The 18,174-nt window shown below is 44.4% G+C and overlaps 1 protein-coding gene across 1 annotated transcript in view; it reads left to right on the top strand.

Moving 5' to 3' along the window:
• Positions 1 to 18,174, top strand: part of AGPS (alkylglycerone phosphate synthase) — a 531,881-nt gene that overhangs the window by 89,214 nt on the left and 424,493 nt on the right. The window contains exons 4-5 of the mRNA XM_030208991.1: positions 5,426 to 5,546; positions 5,659 to 5,733. Coding sequence (XP_030064851.1) covers positions 5,426 to 5,546; positions 5,659 to 5,733 — 196 coding nt within the window. The remainder of the gene's footprint in view (positions 1 to 5,425; positions 5,547 to 5,658; positions 5,734 to 18,174) is intronic.

Here is an 18,174-nt window from a genome sequence, read left to right as displayed (position 1 = left end):
GATCAGTGGGTTCTCCAAATAGTCCGGCAAGGATACACCCTCAATTTGGCCTCAAAACCTCCAAATTGTCCACCGGGAGCTCAGTCCTACAGCTTCCAGCACAAGCAGGTACTTGCAGAGGAACTCTCCGCCCTTCTCAGCGCCAATGCGGTCGAGCCCGTGCCATCCGGGCAGGAAGGGCTGAGATTCTATTCCAGGTACTTCCTTGTGGAAAAGAAAACAGGGGGGATGCGTCCCATCCTAGACCTAAGGGCCCTGAACAAATATCTGGTCAAAGAAAAGTTCAGGATGCTTTCCCTGGGCACCCTCCTTCCCATGATTCAGGAAAACGATTGGCTATGCTCTCTGGACTTGAAGGATGCCTACACACACATCCCGATACTGCCAGCTCACAGACAGTATCTGCGATTTCAGCTGGGCACACGTCACTTCCAGTACTGTGTGCTACCCTTTGGGCTCGCCTCTGCGCCCAGGGTGTTCACAAAGTGCTTGGCTGTAGTAGCAGCGGCACTTCGCAGACTGGGGGTACACGTGTTCCCATATCTCAACGATTGGCTGGTGAAGAACACATCAGAGGCAGGAGCCCTGCAGTCCATGCAGATGACTATTCGCCTCCTGGAGCTACTGGGGTTTGTGATAAATTATCCAAAGTCCCATCTTCTCCCAGTGCAGAGACTCGAATTCATAGGAGCTCTGCTGGATTCTCGGACGGCTCGCGCCTATCTCCCAGAGGCGAGAGCCAACAACTTGTTGTCCCTCGTCTCGCAGGTGCGAGCGTCCCAGCAGATCACAGCTCGGCAGATGTTGAGATTGCTAGGCCACATGGCCTCCACAGTCCATGTGACTCCCATGGCCCGCCTTCACATGAGATCTGCTCAATGGACCCTAGCTTCCCAGTGGTTCCAGGCTGCTGGGGATCTAGAAGACGTAATCCACCTGTCCACGAGTTTTCTCGAATCCCTGTATTGGTGGACGATTTGGTCCAATTTGACTCTGGGACGTCCTTTCCAAATTCCTCAGCCACAAAAAGTGCTGACCACGGATGCGTCTCTCCTGGGGTGGGGAGCTCATGTCGATGGGCTTCACACCCAAGGAAGCTGGTCCCTCCAGGAATGCGATCTGCAGATCAATCTTCTGGAGTTGCGAGCGATCTGGAACGCTCTGAAGGCTTTCAGAGATCGGCTGTCCCACCAAATTATCCAAATTCAGACAGACAACCAGGTTGCCATGTACTATGTCAACAAGCAGGGGGGCACCGGATCTCGCCCCCTGTGTCAGGAAGCCGTCAGCATGTGGCTCTGGGCTCGCCGTCACGGCATGGTCCTCCAAGCCACATATCTGGCAGGCGTAAACAACAGTCTGGCCGACAGGTTGAGCAGGATTATGCAACCTCACGAGTGGTCGCTCAATTCCCGTGTAGTGCGACAGATCTTCCAGGCATGGGGCACCCCCTTGGTAGACCTCTTCGCATCTCGAGCCAACCACAAAGTCCCTCAGTTCTGTTCCAGGCTTCAGGCCCACGGCAGACTGGCATCGGATGCCTTCCTCCTGGACTGGGGGGAGGGTCTGCTGTATGCTTATCCTCCCATACCTCTGGTGGGGAAGACTTTGTTGAAACTCAAGCAAGACCGAGGCACCATGATTCTGGTTGCTCCTTTTTGGCCGCATCAGATCTGGTTCCCTCTTCTTCTGGAGTTGTCCTCCGAAGAACCGTGGAGATTGGCGTGTTTTCCGACCCTCATCACACAGGACGAAGGGGCGCTTCTGCATCCCAGCCTCCGGTCCCTGGCTCTCACGGCCTGGATGTTGAGAGCGTAGACTTTGCCTCTTTCGGTCTGTCAGAGGGTGTCTCCCGTGTTTTGCTTGCTTCCAGGAAAGATTCCACCAAGAGGAGTTACTTCTTTCTGTGGAGGAGGTTTGCCGTCTGGTGTGACAGCAAGGCCCTAGATCCTCGCTCTTGTCCTACACAGACCCTGCTTGAATACCTTCTGCACCTGTTTGAGTCTGGTCTTAAGACCAACTCTGTAAGGGTTCACCTTAGTGCAATCAGTGCATACCATTATCATGTGGAAGGTAAGCCGATCTCAGGACAGCCTTTAGTTGTTCGCTTCATGAGAGGTTTGCTTTTGTCAAAGCCCCCCGTCAAACCTCCTACAGTGTCATGGGATCTCAATGTCGTTCTCACCCAGCTGATGAAACCTCCTTTTGAGCCACTGAACTCCTGCCATCTGAAGTACTTGACCTGGAAGGTCATTTTCTTGGTGGCAGTTACTTCAGCTCGTAGAGTCAGTGAGCTTCAGGCCCTGGTAGCCCAGGCCCCTTACACCAAATTTCATCACAACAGAGTAGTCCTCCGCACTCACCCTAAGTTCTTGCCAAAGGTTGTGTCGGAGTTCCATCTGAACCAGTCAATTGTCTTGCCAACATTCTTTCCCTGTCCTCATTCCTGCCCTGCTGAACGTCAGCTGCACACATTGGACTGCAAGAAAGCATTGGCCTTCTATCTGGAGCGGACACAGCCCAACAGACAGTCCGCCCAATTGTTTGTTTCTTTTGATCCCAATAGGAGGGGAGTGGCTGTGGGGAAACGCACCATATCCAATTGGCTAGCAGATTGCATTTCCTTCACTTACGCCCAGGCTGGGCTGGCTCTTGAGGGTCATGTCACGGCTCATAATGTTAGAGCCATGGCAGCGTCGGTAGCCCACTTGAAGTCAGCCACCATTGAAGAGATCTGCAAAGCTGCGACGTGGTCATCTGTCCACACATTCACATCTCATTACTGCCTACAGCAGGATACCCGACGCGACAGTCGGTTCGGGCAGTCAGTTCTTCAGAACCTGTTTGGGCTTTAGGATCCAACTCCACCCCCCGAGGGCCCTGTTTGTTCTGTTCCAGGCTACACTCTCAGTTAGTTGGTAATTTTTTTAGGTCAATCTCAGTTATGTCCTCGCCGTTGCGAGGCCCAATTGACCATGCTTGTTGTTTTGAGTGAGCCTGGGGGCTAGGGATACCCCATCAGTGAGAACAAGCAGCCTGCTTGTCCTCGGAGAAAGCGAATGCTACATACCTGTAGAAGGTATTCTCCGAGGACAGCAGGCTGATTGTTCTCACAAACCCGCCCGCCTCCCCTTTGGAGTTGTGTCTTCCCTTGTCTCTGTTTTTGCTACATATAAGACTGGCCGGCACAAACCGGTTTCGGGCGGGAAGACGGCCGCGCATGCGCGGTGCGCATTGGCGCGCAAGGACTAGCAAAGACCTTTGCTAGTGAAGATTCCGATTGGAGGGGCTGCCGTGGACGTCACCCATCAGTGAGAACAATCAGCCTGCTGTCCTCGGAGAATACCTTCTACAGGTATGTAGCATTCGCTTTATGAACGTCCATAAAATGTATGTAATATGCATGCAGCAGTCCGAAACTGTTTGATAACGGAGGCAAAGGGAGGGAGGGAGGAAGGGACATAAAAAATTGTCGAACTACTTACAGATCTTGGGTATGAAGACCGCCTGTTGAAGAGGCGCTGCAGCACCTCTCAGCCCTCGTCCATTCTTGTGATATTGTGCCTCTTCCCCTGTCGGGGGAATAAGCACTTTTCGTTTACGACAATGAGCTGCACAAGCCAGAGCACATCCTTGTCAGAGAAGTTGGGATTTCTCTGGGAACCAAGTGCAGCCATGGCTTCTCCAACACGGATGTGTACGTACGCACATGTGCAGGCACGCATAAATAACAGTCAATGATAGTGCTTATGCACGCATTTTATGGATGTGCTTATGTTGAAAGCAGATGACAACTTCTGAAGTTACCGGCAGCCCCTGAGCACCCATTAAATATATCACGTAAAAGGTGTACGGTCCTTTCTGTGCATCGCCTGTAAACGGCTGTGCATCCTGCGTTGCCTTCATTTGAATGAAAACTTATAAATTACAATACATTTGCATTTAATTTTCATTGTGCGTTTGTGAGTGCGGTAAATAGATTGCTGTAGGCTTTTGCACATTCATTGCTCGATACCGTGATTGCTAAACCGGTTTAAACTGGTTCAAAACGATCACTTATGGCCCGGTAACTTTGATACATCCGGCCCTTAGTTGAATCAATGAAACATGAACTTTAATGTTACTTAGTTACTGTTAGCTTTCTTTTTAAGATAAACTGGTTTAACTTGGCCTCTAGTTAGTCTACACACACATCCATATCCCTCTACACAACAGTGCAGTAGGGCAAGAATGTCCAGTACCCCTGTAAGCAATGTGAGACATGTGCTGTCCTTGGCTACTGCTTCTTCTCTTTGTTGTGGAATACCTGTATGTGTAGAACAGCAGTTTAATAATATAGCTGATTTTGGTGTGCTAGTGGCAGGTTCTCCATTTAATAATCCTTGCCTGGCAGCAGAATTAATTAGGTTCAGGATATAGGCCTAAATTTTTGTTTCCCACACTCCTTATGCCACACTTTATCACTTCAACTTTCCTGCAGTTTTCCAAGTAGCTCAACTTTTATTTCCTTTAAACTTTTGAGAGCAGATCTGTTAGGATCGTAAATTGACGTGCCTAGCATGTTTGGTATGTTTGCTTGATATGTAACTTACATGTTTGGTATATTTACTTGCTATATCACTTCTCTATCACAAGACATTTAAAATGGTTCACAAACAAGATATTTAAGCAATACAGTAAAAACAAAATATAAGTAGTTAAACTCTAGCATACTCTGTTCTAGTACATGTGGAGGAGTGGCCTAGTGGTTAGAGCACTGGTCTTGCAATCCAGAGGTGGCTGGTTCAAATCCCACTGCTGCTGCTTGTGATCTTGGGCAAGTCACTTAACCCTCCATTGCCTCAGGTACAAACTTAGATTGTGAGCCCTCCTGGGACCTGAATGGAACTCACTTTGAGCTACTACTGAAAAAGGTGTGAGCAAAATCTAAACAAATAAATAAATACTAAGCATAGCTAATAAAATGACACTATCATAATCATTCCCAAATACCTGAATATAAAAACAGGCCTTTACAAGTTTGTATGTTGTTTTAAACATGTCTGAATCCAGAGGGCCACACAAGGGAGCAGCTCAGCTTCAAAAAAATTGTAAGTGCAGTTTTTAAAATGGTACAGTAGGATCAAAGTTAAGTTGAAGAAATACAAATACATGTGGATTTGGATTGCTTAGAAGCGTTCTTTGGCTGATCTGTAGAAGATCTTTTGTTACTGCCTGACTTGAGTGCTGGAAAGTAAAGCTATTCTACCACAGGACCCAAGGTGCCAGTAGTGTTTACAGGAGCTTTGTGGTTATCATTCTGGGATTCCTAAAGGCCCTTAATTGAAAAATGTAACTATTATAAACCATCTTTTTTTTTTTTTTTTAAATTCTTTCAGTTCTGAATCTCTTTTTCTGTTTGTCAAATTGGTACATTTTGTTTTAGGTGTCCTTAAATGTTAATGATGTTCCTCCAGCCATTATCAATGAAGGATTTCTCTATGACCTTAAAGCTACAGGCATTTCATATTCATTTGACACAGAAGACAGGGTATTCAGAGCCCATGGTAAGAGGAGCTGAATTTTAATTTTTTTTCAATGTTGAGACTTTTTAGAGAAACTGCAATCTATTATAGTTTTGTCTGTGTTTTATTTTTTAAATATTATTTTTATTTTTAGGTCATTGCTTAAATGAGATTTTTACACTCAGGGAAGGACTTTTCAATCGAATCCCAGATCTTGTTGTATGGCCAAGTAAGTGTTGCCTAAAAGTTATATTTACCACTTATATTTGTTCTAGAGCAGCAGTTTCTAAAGCTGTCCTAGGTGGACCCCCAGCCAATCAAGCTTTCAAGATATCCATAGTGATACTGCATGAGAAGTTTTCAAGCAGTGGAGCCAGTGCATGCAAATCTATCATGCATATTTATTCTGGATATTCTGAAAAGTAGCTGGTTTGAGGGTCTTCTGGAATAGGTTTGAGAATCACTATTCCAGAGCATTTTTTTCTGGGGGGGGGGGGGGGGGGGGGGGGAAGGCTCCAGAACAAGTGGTCATGGTTTATGGTTCCACAGAGGTGGAGGGGGGGGAGTGGGGATAAAATATTTCTTCTTGGAAAAGGGTAGCTTCTCATGGGAATGGCAATGGAGACTGAAACAGTAATGGAGTTAAAGCATGGACTAAACACAGGAGATCCCTGGAAGCAAAGAAACAAAGGTAAAGCCAGACATCGACTGTGATCTATAGGTATGAAATGTGAATGAAACTAGATGGGCCTTATGTTCCTTCTTTGCTATCATTTTCTGTTTATATGTTCTTTTGTGCTAGTAGCAAATGCCAGGGTCCCTGTTAGTTGACTGCACTTACATCAGTCTGCTCATGTAGACCTGAAGAAACATGCAGTTCTCACTATACTGCTCAGCTAATCAGTTTGCCTATTTGACATGGAATTCTTTTGTCTTACTGTTTAGATCCTGCCCCCCCCCCTTTATTTTGTGCTAATGTTTTCTCTGAAATTTTTTTTGCATTTACACAGAATATCTTACAGCCAGTCCTTAACCCTATTACCGGTTTGCTCTTGAGCTGTTTTTGATGTATTGATATTAGATGCTTAATTGTATTCTTTTCTGTACTGCCCTTCTAAGAAAGAACACTGTATCTGCAGTAAATCATATTTCAAAATAAATTAACTATTCTAAACATTTCTTTGCCAACCTGATATTATTGTTTCCACTTGACTTCCAACTTGTATGTCAACTAGAGAATGACACAGGGATAAATTTTGACCCCAGCCCCACCCTGTCCCCGCAACAATACAAAATCGCATTTGTACAAAAAGCAAGCGATTTCGTCTTTTATTGAAATGATAGAACTGTTTTAGTGGAGTTTAAATTTGCAGGGCTGGGGTGGGAATTAGGACAAACTTTGTTCTCGTGTCATTTTCTAATGTCAACTGAAAAATAAGAGTCTAGAAACCATGATGGTAACTCTGTATCGGGCATCTAGGTCAGAAAATGGATGGTGAGGTCTATGCATTCAGAGCATCAGAATGCAGAACCTTTTATAAAATGTAACACGGGATAGGGGTGGGGGGACTGTATTTGGCACAATGCATGTCGGAAGCGGTCATTTTACTAAAGAGAACATTAAAAAAAAAATCCCACATCTCTGAGGGCTTAGCATATGGAAGTGACACATTTTAGAAGCCTCCTTCTATAGAGGGAACTTCTTAAGGTGCCATCCTTCAAAACTCTGGTTTTTGACAATCCAAGTGATTTTGAACACTAGAGGGTTAAGGACTGTTCCCCCTCAAGCTCTCCTTCCAAGCACAGGTAAAGACCAGAAGTTAGCAGACAGTTAGTTGTGACTTGAAGCTGATATAAATGCTGTTGGGAGTTTTCTGGCATATGTAGTGCTCTACTATACACATGTAAATGCCACTACTTACATGTACATATGTTTCTTAAATAATCTTACTGTTGAATCTTTCATTGAATAAATAAGCAAAGTGTATTGCTTTTTGTCCGAAGTGTTTATTCTTTCTCTTTCGTCAGGTTTAGATTAGGATCTAGTCATGTTTTGAGTATAAACCTGCTAAAATACATATCATCCCAAAGTAAAAAAGAAAAAAGCATTGCCATACTGGGACAGACCGAAGATCAATGAAGCCCAGTATCCTGTTTCCAACAGTGGCCAATCCAGCTCACAAGTACCTGGCAAGATCCCAGAACAGTAAAACAGACTGTATGCTGCTTGTCCTAGAAATAAGCAGTGGATTTTCCCAAGTCCATCTTAATAATGACTTATGGACTTTTGTTTTAGGAAAGTATCCAAACTCTTTTTATACCCTGCTAAGCTAACTGCTTTTACCACGTTCTCTGGCAACAAATTCCAGAGTTTAATTATACATTGAGTGAAGAAATATTTTCTCTGGTTTGTTTTAAAATTACTACTTAGTTGCTTCATTGTGTAACCCCTAGTCCTAGTATTTTTGGAAAGTAAACCAGTGATTCACATCTGCCTGTTCCTTAGCATCAGCAGCAGATAAATCCAGAGATGTGTGGGCTGTGCCCATCTACCAGCAGGAGGAGACTGAGAGTGCTGAATTGCACTGTCTTATAGGATGGAGTGTTCCTTGTCCAGTCTGTATTCTCTATGTCCATCAGTCGACTGGATGGTCTCTCACGTTCTCCTGTATTCATCTATTAGCAGCTCCTGTTCTGGGTTTCTCAGTTCCGTAGAGCTCTGGGGTTGCGGCAGAGCAGTGCCGCCTTTAGTAGGTGCACTTGGTCATCCCAGGTCCCTCCCCTACTGCCCTCTCTAGCCCTTCTCCTTTCTCCTTCCTCAAAAAAAAAAAAAAAGAAACTTTTGCAGTTTATGGTTTGGGCATTCTGGTATCAGTATCCAGTATCAGGGCTGGAAGTGGAGAGGGTACCTCCAACGAACCTGGCACAACAGGCAGCTCTCCCAAAGGAACCTCAGGGTGGGTGAGTTAAACTGCATTTGTTTCTGTTGCTGCTTCTGTAGTCACCAGTTTATTTGCGAGAACCTTGTTGAGGTGCTTACCCATTGCTCCTACTGTGGATAGCATTGACTGGCACTAGGTTTGGTCCTGCCGATGATATAGGCTCTCTTTTGCTTCCAGAGCCATGTTTGAGGAGGCCTGGTTCTTTCTCGCGCACAAGTTTAGCATAGGAACTTCACCCAAGGGTCTGACAGGGTTCCTGTGGCCATTTTGTTCGGCATTTGTTCCTCCCGTTCATCGGTTCTGAGAGTTGCACCAGGGAGTACATAAGTATTGCCATACTGGGACAGATCGAAGGTCGATCAAGCCCAGCATCCTGGTTCCAACAATGGCCAATCCAGGTACCTGGCAAGATCCCAAAACAGTACAATGCATTTTATGCTGTTTATTCTAGAAATATGCAGTGGATTTTCCCCAAGTCCATTTTAATAATGATCTATGGACTTTTCCTTTAGGAAGCCAGTCCATTTTAATAATGATCTATGGACTTCCTTTAGGAAGCCATCCAAACCTGCTTTTACTACATTCTCTGGCAGCGAATTTCAGAGTTTAATTACATGTTTGAGTGAAGAAATATTTTCTCCTGTTTGTTTTAAATTTACTACTTTGTAGCTTCATTGCGTGCCCCCTAGTCCTAGTATTTTTCGAAAGAGTAAACTAGCGATTCACATCTACTTGTTTCACTCCACTCATTATTTTATATACCTCTATCATATCTCCCCTCAGCCATTTTTTCTCCAAGGTGAAGAGCCCTAGCCGCTTTAGCCTTTCCTCATAGGGAAGTCGTCCCCTCCCCTTTATCATTTTCGTCGCCCTTCTCTGTACCTTTTCTAATTTCACTATATCTTTTTTTAAATGCGGTGAACAGAATTGAACACAATATTTGAGGTGTGGTTGCACCATGGAGCGATACAAAAGCATTATAATGTCTTCATTTTTGTTTCCCCAAGTTCTTGGGCTCCTGCATGCTGTTTAAAAAAAAAAAGTGCTAGTTCTCCGCAGACAAAGGAGCCTTTTGGAGCTTTTCCTTCTAACCTTTCCTTTCAACGTTTTCTTGGAATGGGAGGGGTCATGGAGCTTCTTTCCATGCTGTCTGCTCCAAAGGGTTGTTTGGCTGGGCAGTCCGTGTCTCACTGCTGATGGTCAGTTTGGAATCAGGTCAGCACTTCCCGACAGTCATTGGTGAACCGGCTGTGGCTAGGTTTGTGGGCCATTTGTGAGATCGTGGTCTGCTATGGTGCCCCTGTTTTCTTTTGACTTGGTGTTGCTTGCTGGTGCGCGTTAGGCACTTGCTTACTAACAAAATAACTTTACCGCCTCATGGCAGTGCAGGCATCTTTTACCCGCATTCCCACCTGGGCTGGAAAGGCTGAGTGGCTTCGGTGCATCAGCGGTCTTTCTTAGAACGTGCTGCCTGAGGCGAATGTGATCTTGCCCTTTGTTACTGCTGTGGGATGTCATTCGCTCCAGGTTGTGAGCCTGAACACAACAGTGGAGCAGTACACCATGAAGCTTGAGTCCCCTGTTGGGGCCTAGTTGAATCTCCCTGCTCTGATTTTTTTTTGGGGGGGTGGGGGGGTGTCAGAACTCTAGAGTCTCCTCTGTTTGTTTTTCAGTCGGCTGTTCCCTTTTAAAAAAAAAGAAAAGAAAAATCCGAACCATCCAAACCTTCCTTTCTTGCAGCTTTGTGAAGCCTTTGTTTATGCTTTGGGCACCAGGTGTCAGTGAACCATCTTGGATCGTGAGGTTTCTCTAACTCTGGTGTGCTGTTCGCAGGGACATCCGGAGAGTCCATGGTATTTGTGGCAGACCAGGAACCTCAGGGTTGCATTGTGGGGTCTTTCCTCTGGTGCAGGGCTTATGATGATTGGAAAACAGATGCTTGTTCTGGACGGTGGCTGGCTGGTAACTTGCTGGTTTTGGGTTTGAGCTGGTTTGGGCATCCTGTGGGAAGCGTTGGCTCTCCACTCTGTTTCAGAGGGGCATGTTCTACTTTTCTACCCTGTGGGGGTTTCCCCTTGCTGAGCTGTGATTTGCCAGACCCTCGAGGCATCCCTTGCTGGACTGCACTTCTCTTGGCTAGGGCAGCTATGCTACGTCACAATGCTAAGCTTACCTAGACTGTTGTTCCATATCAGTCCTTCTCTCTGAATTTGGTGCTGACACTGGGTCCACTATTGTATGTCATCTATGGCCACCACTGTTTTCAGCGACTCTGCTTGCTGTTTGTGCAACTGCTTCTTTTGGCACTATGATGCACTCTGCCATGTTCTCCTACTTCATCTAGCTCTGCCTCCGGCTATAATCGGTAATTGGTGTTGCGTTCTGTGCAGTCTTTCCAACCAATTCCAGTGCACCTCCATGTCAGACGTGGCTTGGCACTGTCAGTGGGCTGTTGGTGCTAACTTGGGCTTTTGACATCTGCTGTAACGTCTGGTCACATTTAGCAGGCTTTAGTTTTACAGGTTTCTTGGTTGAGAGAACCTTTGGAGTGGTTAGTTGGAGACTTAGGGTATGTTTGACTGTTCTGTCCTCCCCACTGGGATTTCTGGACCTTTCGGCCTTGAAGACATTTTTTCCTGTCTGTACAGGCCATATAGACTTTCTGCTTTCCTAGGGCATCTTTGGTCAAAATCATGATGGTAGCATCCATCCTTTGCAAGAATGGTTTTGAAGATTGGCCATACCTCCACGATGGGCTCAGGTTCAACTCTTCCTATTGGCTGTGTGCAAATTTCTCACCAGATGCTTTCTTTTTTTTTTGCCTTGGGCCTTATATACAATTTCCCCAGTGTAGGTTGGCGTGTCTGGAGGGGATATTCGACCTGCGCTTAAGAAAACATCTCTTCCTGTTGTTACGTAGCAAGATGCACATCTGGGTTGAGATCTTTTTTTTTTTCCCCTTCCCTCTCTCTGAGTCAAGGTAGATTCTCAAGTCTGGGCGCAATAACTATTTTTAACGGTGCCTACTGTACACCACTTTGGGTGAATGTCTTCAATAACGGTGGTTAGTTAATCCAAATCCATATATTTACGTGAGTCGATTGCACACTATTATGAGCTACAGTTTGCTGTTTCTGTTGATAGATGGCCGGTACAAGCCTATGTCGTAGCAGGGCTGGGCTGTTGGAGGGCTGTTTATTGAACAGGTTTCTTTTGGACTTCTGGTCCTTTACTTTGGTTATACCATTACACATCATTCTCTTTCAAAAAACAGAACTGAATTGGGTAAACAGGTGGTGATGTGATCCAGTGGTTCTGGGATGAAACAGCTTTCCCAGAGCTTGGAACTAGTGGAAAATTGAGCATATATGGTCCTTTTTGTGAACAGCAATCTCTTTAATGTTTTGTGTTTTGTTTCTGCTTCACCAAATGGACGTAGAACAAAGCTCTACCAAACTTAATTTCATGAAGTCTACTCTTCAGGATTTTACAGTGTTTGTTTTTTGTTGTTTTCATGTTTGTAGTTAATGAGAAATATATTTTATTGTCACCACAAAATGCAAATAAAGGCAGAACAGTACAGCATAACTTTGCAGGAGGCAAGAGCAAAAGGTAGACAATTGAACTGTGACAATTAACTTTATACAAAGTGAGGTTCAATGACCACGCCCTCCCTAGAACCCAGTCAAATCTCTTATACCCTCGCCCAAGAAAAACTACCCCCTTCCCCTAAAAAGGAAACCACCCCAGATATCCCAACCACAAACCATCCAAATAGCTCCCCAACAATTAACAAAACCATCCCCCAGATTCAAAGCTCCAGGATATTCAAAAAAGCTTAATGGACCCAGGGGGGAAGAGTATGTAAGTATGGAGTCCAAAGTTTAACAAAGCATTTCTTTGCCCTGAGGCCACAGGTGTCCACTGACATTTGTTTCATAGTGAGAAGTTCATGCATTTGATTTTCCCACTGCGTCAAAGCTGGTGGGGAATCTTTTACCCGTTGAAGCAAGATACAACATTGAGCAACCAGGGCAGCTTTGCAAAGAGTCCAATCTTGTGCACACCCTCTATAATGCCAATAAGGTCATTCTGAAGACACAACTGAGGATTTTCTAACCAACGTTGTTGATACATACAACCCAAATAAGACCAGACTGCAGTCCAAAACCTACGAACAGTGGGACAATCCCAAGTGTAGTGTCTATTGTGTTGCGTCTTGTTGGCCTCACTTGTTACAGGCCCCATCTGTGGGAAAACCTGTCATCTGTGCTTGAGAGGGATGAATATACATCTGCAGGAGAAACTTATAATGGAGTTCCTGGAGCTGAATACTGTCCGCTAAACGTGGACTCTCTCACAGACTCTTGAGCAATTGATCCGTAGTATAGCCCTCAAAATCAATGACCCACTTATTAACAATACGATGAATAGAAGTAGAACCTAAAGCTTCATAATATCCTTAAAAGCTTCATAATATCTTTGGACCAAACCCCTGTGAACTGCTACAATAGGCCAATTATCATTTATTTATTCACATTTATACCCCACGTTTTCCCCACAATTTTGCAGGCTCAAAGTGGCTTACAATGCACTGAATGGCTATTGCTAGATCAGAGATGATCAAAAGGAGACTCTGTGAAGTCCACCGAACAAAGCAGAAACATAGTTCTGTAATTGGAAATAGGGAAACCAGTCGGAAGGGCCCAAAGCAGAAGACTGTTTTAAGGAATCATAACATTGTGGGCTCATCATCTTCCACAACATGTCCCAGTAAGTTCAAATCCTTTGTCAGCCATTGGGTTATATTAGTGGACATCGTACTGGGGGAAAGTCTGCATTACCCCTAATAGGTAAATAGCGAGAACTGTGAGAATGCAAACCAAACTTCTTGCAGAATAATGTCCAGGCCCAATGTACTCCTTTCACTGAAAGATGATTCTTAATATTTGGGGCCAATTTAAGTGAGTTATCATGCAAAACTTATGTCAAATTCAAAGAGTTGACTAATTCAGTTTCAAAAGTAATATCACAAAATTCAGAAGTAAGAAACACCCAATTCCGAGCATATCGCAGGTGACAAGCTGCTTTAATCGGGCAAGCCCAAACCACCATCCCTCCACAATAATTGCAGTTGACAAAGAGAGGCCCTGGGCTTTCTGGCACCCCAAACAAAAGAGCAAATGATTTTAATCCAGACTGCCAAATCTTTCAGCTTAAGGGTAAGAGACAAATATTGAAGCAGATATAGCCATTTGGGCAAAATGACCATCGTAAGGAGCTGAACTCTACCCAACAAGGACAAAGGAAGGTGTTGCCATTGAGCACACAGATGCTTCATATCATTCAACAAATGGGAAACTTTAAAAATATAGAGACTTTGATGATCTTTCGAAATCCATAGACCCAAATATCTTAACTTCTCACCTGCCCATTTAAGTGGAAAAACCCTGGGCCAGGTTTGTTCCAGAACTCCAGACAAGTATAATGCTTCAGATTTATCAAGGTTGATCCAAAGACACAAAAAGAGTGGGGGACAGCTGTCAGCCTTGCCGTGTACCCTGGTGAATAGAAAACCTTGGGGAAAAAACTCCACTCACTAACACTTGAGCCCAGGTGTCTGTATAAAGTAAGCACAACATAGCCATAATAGGCTTTTGGAAGCCATAACATGTCAACGCCTTCCAAAGATAAGGCCACAAGACTGTATCAAAGGTTTTCTCTAAATTAAAGCCCACCAGCAAGGCCTCTACATACTGCGCGTGGTTGGACTCCAAAGCTCAAAGCAACAGAGAGTAACTGCATTTCTGCCCTTCACAGAACCCTTCTGAGAAACCCCGACTAAACAGGGGAAAATACTGGAAAGCCAGGAGGAGAAGAATCTTAGCATAAAGCCAGTGGTGTGCTGGAGTGGGCTCTCACGGGCTCGCGAGAGCCATTTGTTAAGTTTTTAAGAATTTTGGGAGCCGGTTGTTAAAGTAGGCCTCCCCATGGCTACTTTAACAACTGACTCCCAAAATGTGGACTTGGGCCCCTTCCTTTTACTTTGCTGGCAGTGATGCTGGGCCCCCCCCCCCCCCCCCCCCCCCAGCCAAGTAAATAGGATGCTGCTGCTCCCTGCTCCTTGTTTTTGACTCTGAGCATCAGGCTGGGACTTTTCATGCAAGCGCAAGAAGGTTCCATCATGCTGCTCAGAGCCAGAAGCAAGCAGCAGAGAATGGTGGCAGTCCATTTATTGGCTGGTGGGGCTCGGCAAAGGTATGCCTAGCGTGCCTGCACAAGGGAAGGGAGAGAGAGGCATGTATTCCCCTCTCCCCCCAAATTTCAGGGCCGGCTATGCCCGGGGAGAGAGAGGCCGTTGTTAAAATTTACCAGCACACCCTGTGGTTTTTACTTTTAGAACAAATCAGACAAAGCCAGACAAGCCTTTCCCATCTTGCAGCAGAAAGATAGCCAGTAACGCCACTCATAGGCTTTGAGTTATTGGTTTGGGCTCTGCATCAACAGGAGGACCACTGTGAATGTGGTTGAATTTCTCTGTGAGCATGGAAAAATCTCTTTGGCTAGCTCTGTGACCATTATGATACACAGGAGAGGTTCTTAAAAATGAAGAAAACATCTGTACAAAGGGTTGACTGACATTGCATGGTGTAGCTAGTGATCCCCCTCCCCCCGGCTTTGAAGTTGCTGCCACCCCCTTATGCAGTGGCTTCAAATGTCTTGTTATGAAAGCATAGCTGCATAACTCTTTGGCGAAAAGTACACGACCTACTAAAGCAAGATTCACTGCTCATGGATGATCTGAGCCCCTTTGGTCTTATGGCTTGACCATTGAAAGGGCTCTGATGAGGCTAAAATAATTTCGATTCGTTATTGCTATGTTGATTCAGACATAGAAGTGCTCTACATCCATGGTATGTGAGATGGTGTGGAGGATGTACAAGAGCTGATGTTTTGAGCATGGACTTTCTCCCTTCTCAGATTGTGCACATACTAGCGTTTCTCCAGGCAGGTCTTCAGAAAGGATTGGTGTTGGATTCTTGTGGCTTTGGCCTGTTTCAGGTGATGACTACAGAAGTCGTCTCTTGTGGCTCACCCAGATATCGTTCGATTTTTGTGGGGAGAGAGCTGCTTGTACCTCCCTTTTGTATGCCGTGTCCACTTAATTTAGTCCTTTGGGCTCTTCAGAAGCCTCCTTTTGAGGCACTCTGGAAGACCACCTTGAAAAACTTTACGCTAAAAACAGTTTTCTTGGTGGCTGCTGCGTCAGCATGTAGGGTTTTGGAGCTTTAGACTCTCTCTTATTGGGATCCCTTTCTTTGCTTTTCAGAGGCGGGGGTCTTCTGGTTATGGTTCCTTCCTTTATTCCGAAAGTGGTGTCGGCATTTCATTTCAACCAATCTGTGGAGTGTCCATCCTTTCGCAGAAAGGATGAAGTGGTTCAGTATTCTAACTTGAAGCTTCTTGATGTGCATAGAGCCCTCTTTAGATATCTGAAAGTCATAAATGAGTTTCGCAAATTGGGCAGACTGCACTTGTTGATAAACAGAGGCTTGGCCTTATGGCTTCCAAGCCCACAATTGCTAGGTGGTTGAAGGAGACTATTGCATCTACTTATTTGCTTGTGGAGAAGCAGGCTGCTCAGGTCTTTTGGGCTCATTCTGTGAGACATACAGCGACATCCTGGGTGGAGACTATTTTATTGTCTCTGGCAGATATTTGCAAGGTGGCAACTAGTCGATTCTGCATACCTTTGCCAAGAACTACAGGGTGGACATTGCGGTGTGCTTGGAACCCAGTTTTGGGACTTTGATAATCAGGGCGGTGGCACCAATATCCCACCCACTCTAGGGATTGCTTTTGAACATCCCACAGGTTCTGCAATAGTGGTAAGCTACATAATGGAAGGAGAAATTAGGTCTTACTGATAATCTTCTTTCTGTTAGTTCTTCCCACTATTCCAGAGGCCCACCAAGAGATGTCAGAGATGTACAATCAGTGTGGAGTAATTGGTCAAATGACCCTGTCATCTTTCTTGGTGCTTCCTGCATATCCTTTGTTCTCTATAAGTTGTCCAGAGATGAGAGATCCACACATGTTTGCTCATCTGGTTAGTGTTAGATTAGCAAGTTGTTTAAGGTTGTTGTGTTTATTCTGAGTTTCTCCTTACTGCTTTTCAACATAAATACTGAGGAGCTGGACTGGATACGAAGAGAGATATGTCTCAGCTCAGTTTTCAGTTCTCTATCTCCACCTGCTGGTTGATGGGCACAACTCTCCCCACAGGTTCTAGAATAGTGGGAAGGACTAATGGAAAGAAAAAGTATCAGTTAAGACCTAATTTATCCTTCACTTATTGATCTCGATAATGCCACTGATGAAGAACGTTTTGGAATTTCATGAGATGAAACATTGGTGGATAGCATAGCAGAAGAGCTTCACCAGATTATTTACCCCTCACCAAATGATGCTAATGTAATATACCATTTAAGTGGGACTACTGCAAGATCAATTGTGAGGTCAAGCAGATGCGATTCTTGCAAGGATTTGTTGATCAACAAAGGGGAATGTGAGATTCTGGAATTGGACCAGCATTTAGAATATAGTGTGTTTAAGTTTTTGGAAGAGGTTAATCAAAACCAACTGACAGTTCATGTTTGATACTTTGCTGCATTTGTTTGGGAATTCAGAATTAGTATTATGTTTCTTGGTTTGAGTGTCAGTTGAGAAATAGTTTGTAACTTTTAAAATGTATTTTGTTTACTAGGTTTAACTTAAGATTTGTACTTAGGATGACCATATAGTGCCTCATTTCCAGGTGACTGGTGGAGCCAGTACTTATTTGGACAGCAAAACCTTAGTTGCTTATAATAATTCATCAGCAGGTTTGTTGGTGGAATATTGGAATATAACAATATAGACCATTTAACAGTTCTTTAGCCCCTTTGCAGGTCAAACCCATGTAAGAAATTTTGCCTTTTTCTTGAGGGTTTCTATGTGTGAGTTAACAGGAAAGGAGGGGGCAGTGGTACAGATGGCCATTGAATGTTATTGTGTAAAGAAACTGCAAGCAATTATAAGTATGCAGTCAAGGGATTAAAAAAAATAACTTTTTGCTATCAGCAACAAATTATCCTGGAATGTGTCAGAATTCAAACTCTAGTGCATTTGATCAGGTATCCTCCTCTCTCCCTCCCCCCTTGCAATGTCAAGCCTGTCATGCAGTCATAAACAGCTGGTGGACTGTTTAGGAAATAAAATCACTCAGGTTCAAGATTCAGATATTACAGTAAAGTGTTGGTTCTCTTCCTTTAGTTAATGTTTCATAGTGAACAGGTGAGATGGGTATAGATTGAAATGAGATGCATGCTGTGAACTCTCAAGTAGTATCATAAGTACATAAATATTGGCATACTGGGACAGATCAAAGGTCCATCAAGCCCAGTATCCAGTTTCCAGCAGTGGCCAATCCAGGTTACAAGTATCTGGCAAGATCCCAAAACAGTGCAATACATTTTATTCTGCTTATCCTAGAAATAAGCAGTGGATTTTTCTCAAGTCCATTTTAATAATGGCTTAAGGATGTTTAGGAAGCTATCCATACCTTTTTAAAACCGCGCTAAGCTAACTGCTTTTACTATATTCTCTGGCCACAAATTCCAGAGTTTAATAACACGTTGAGTGAAGAAATATTTTCTCCGATTTGTAGCTTCATTATATACCCCCTA

The sequence above is a fragment of the Microcaecilia unicolor genome, chromosome 7, assembly GCF_901765095.1.
Source record: "Microcaecilia unicolor chromosome 7, aMicUni1.1, whole genome shotgun sequence".
Taxonomy (NCBI): domain Eukaryota; kingdom Metazoa; phylum Chordata; class Amphibia; order Gymnophiona; family Siphonopidae; genus Microcaecilia; species Microcaecilia unicolor.
The sequence above is the reverse complement of the archived record's forward strand: the minus strand, read 5'-3'. Positions and strand labels throughout refer to the sequence as shown.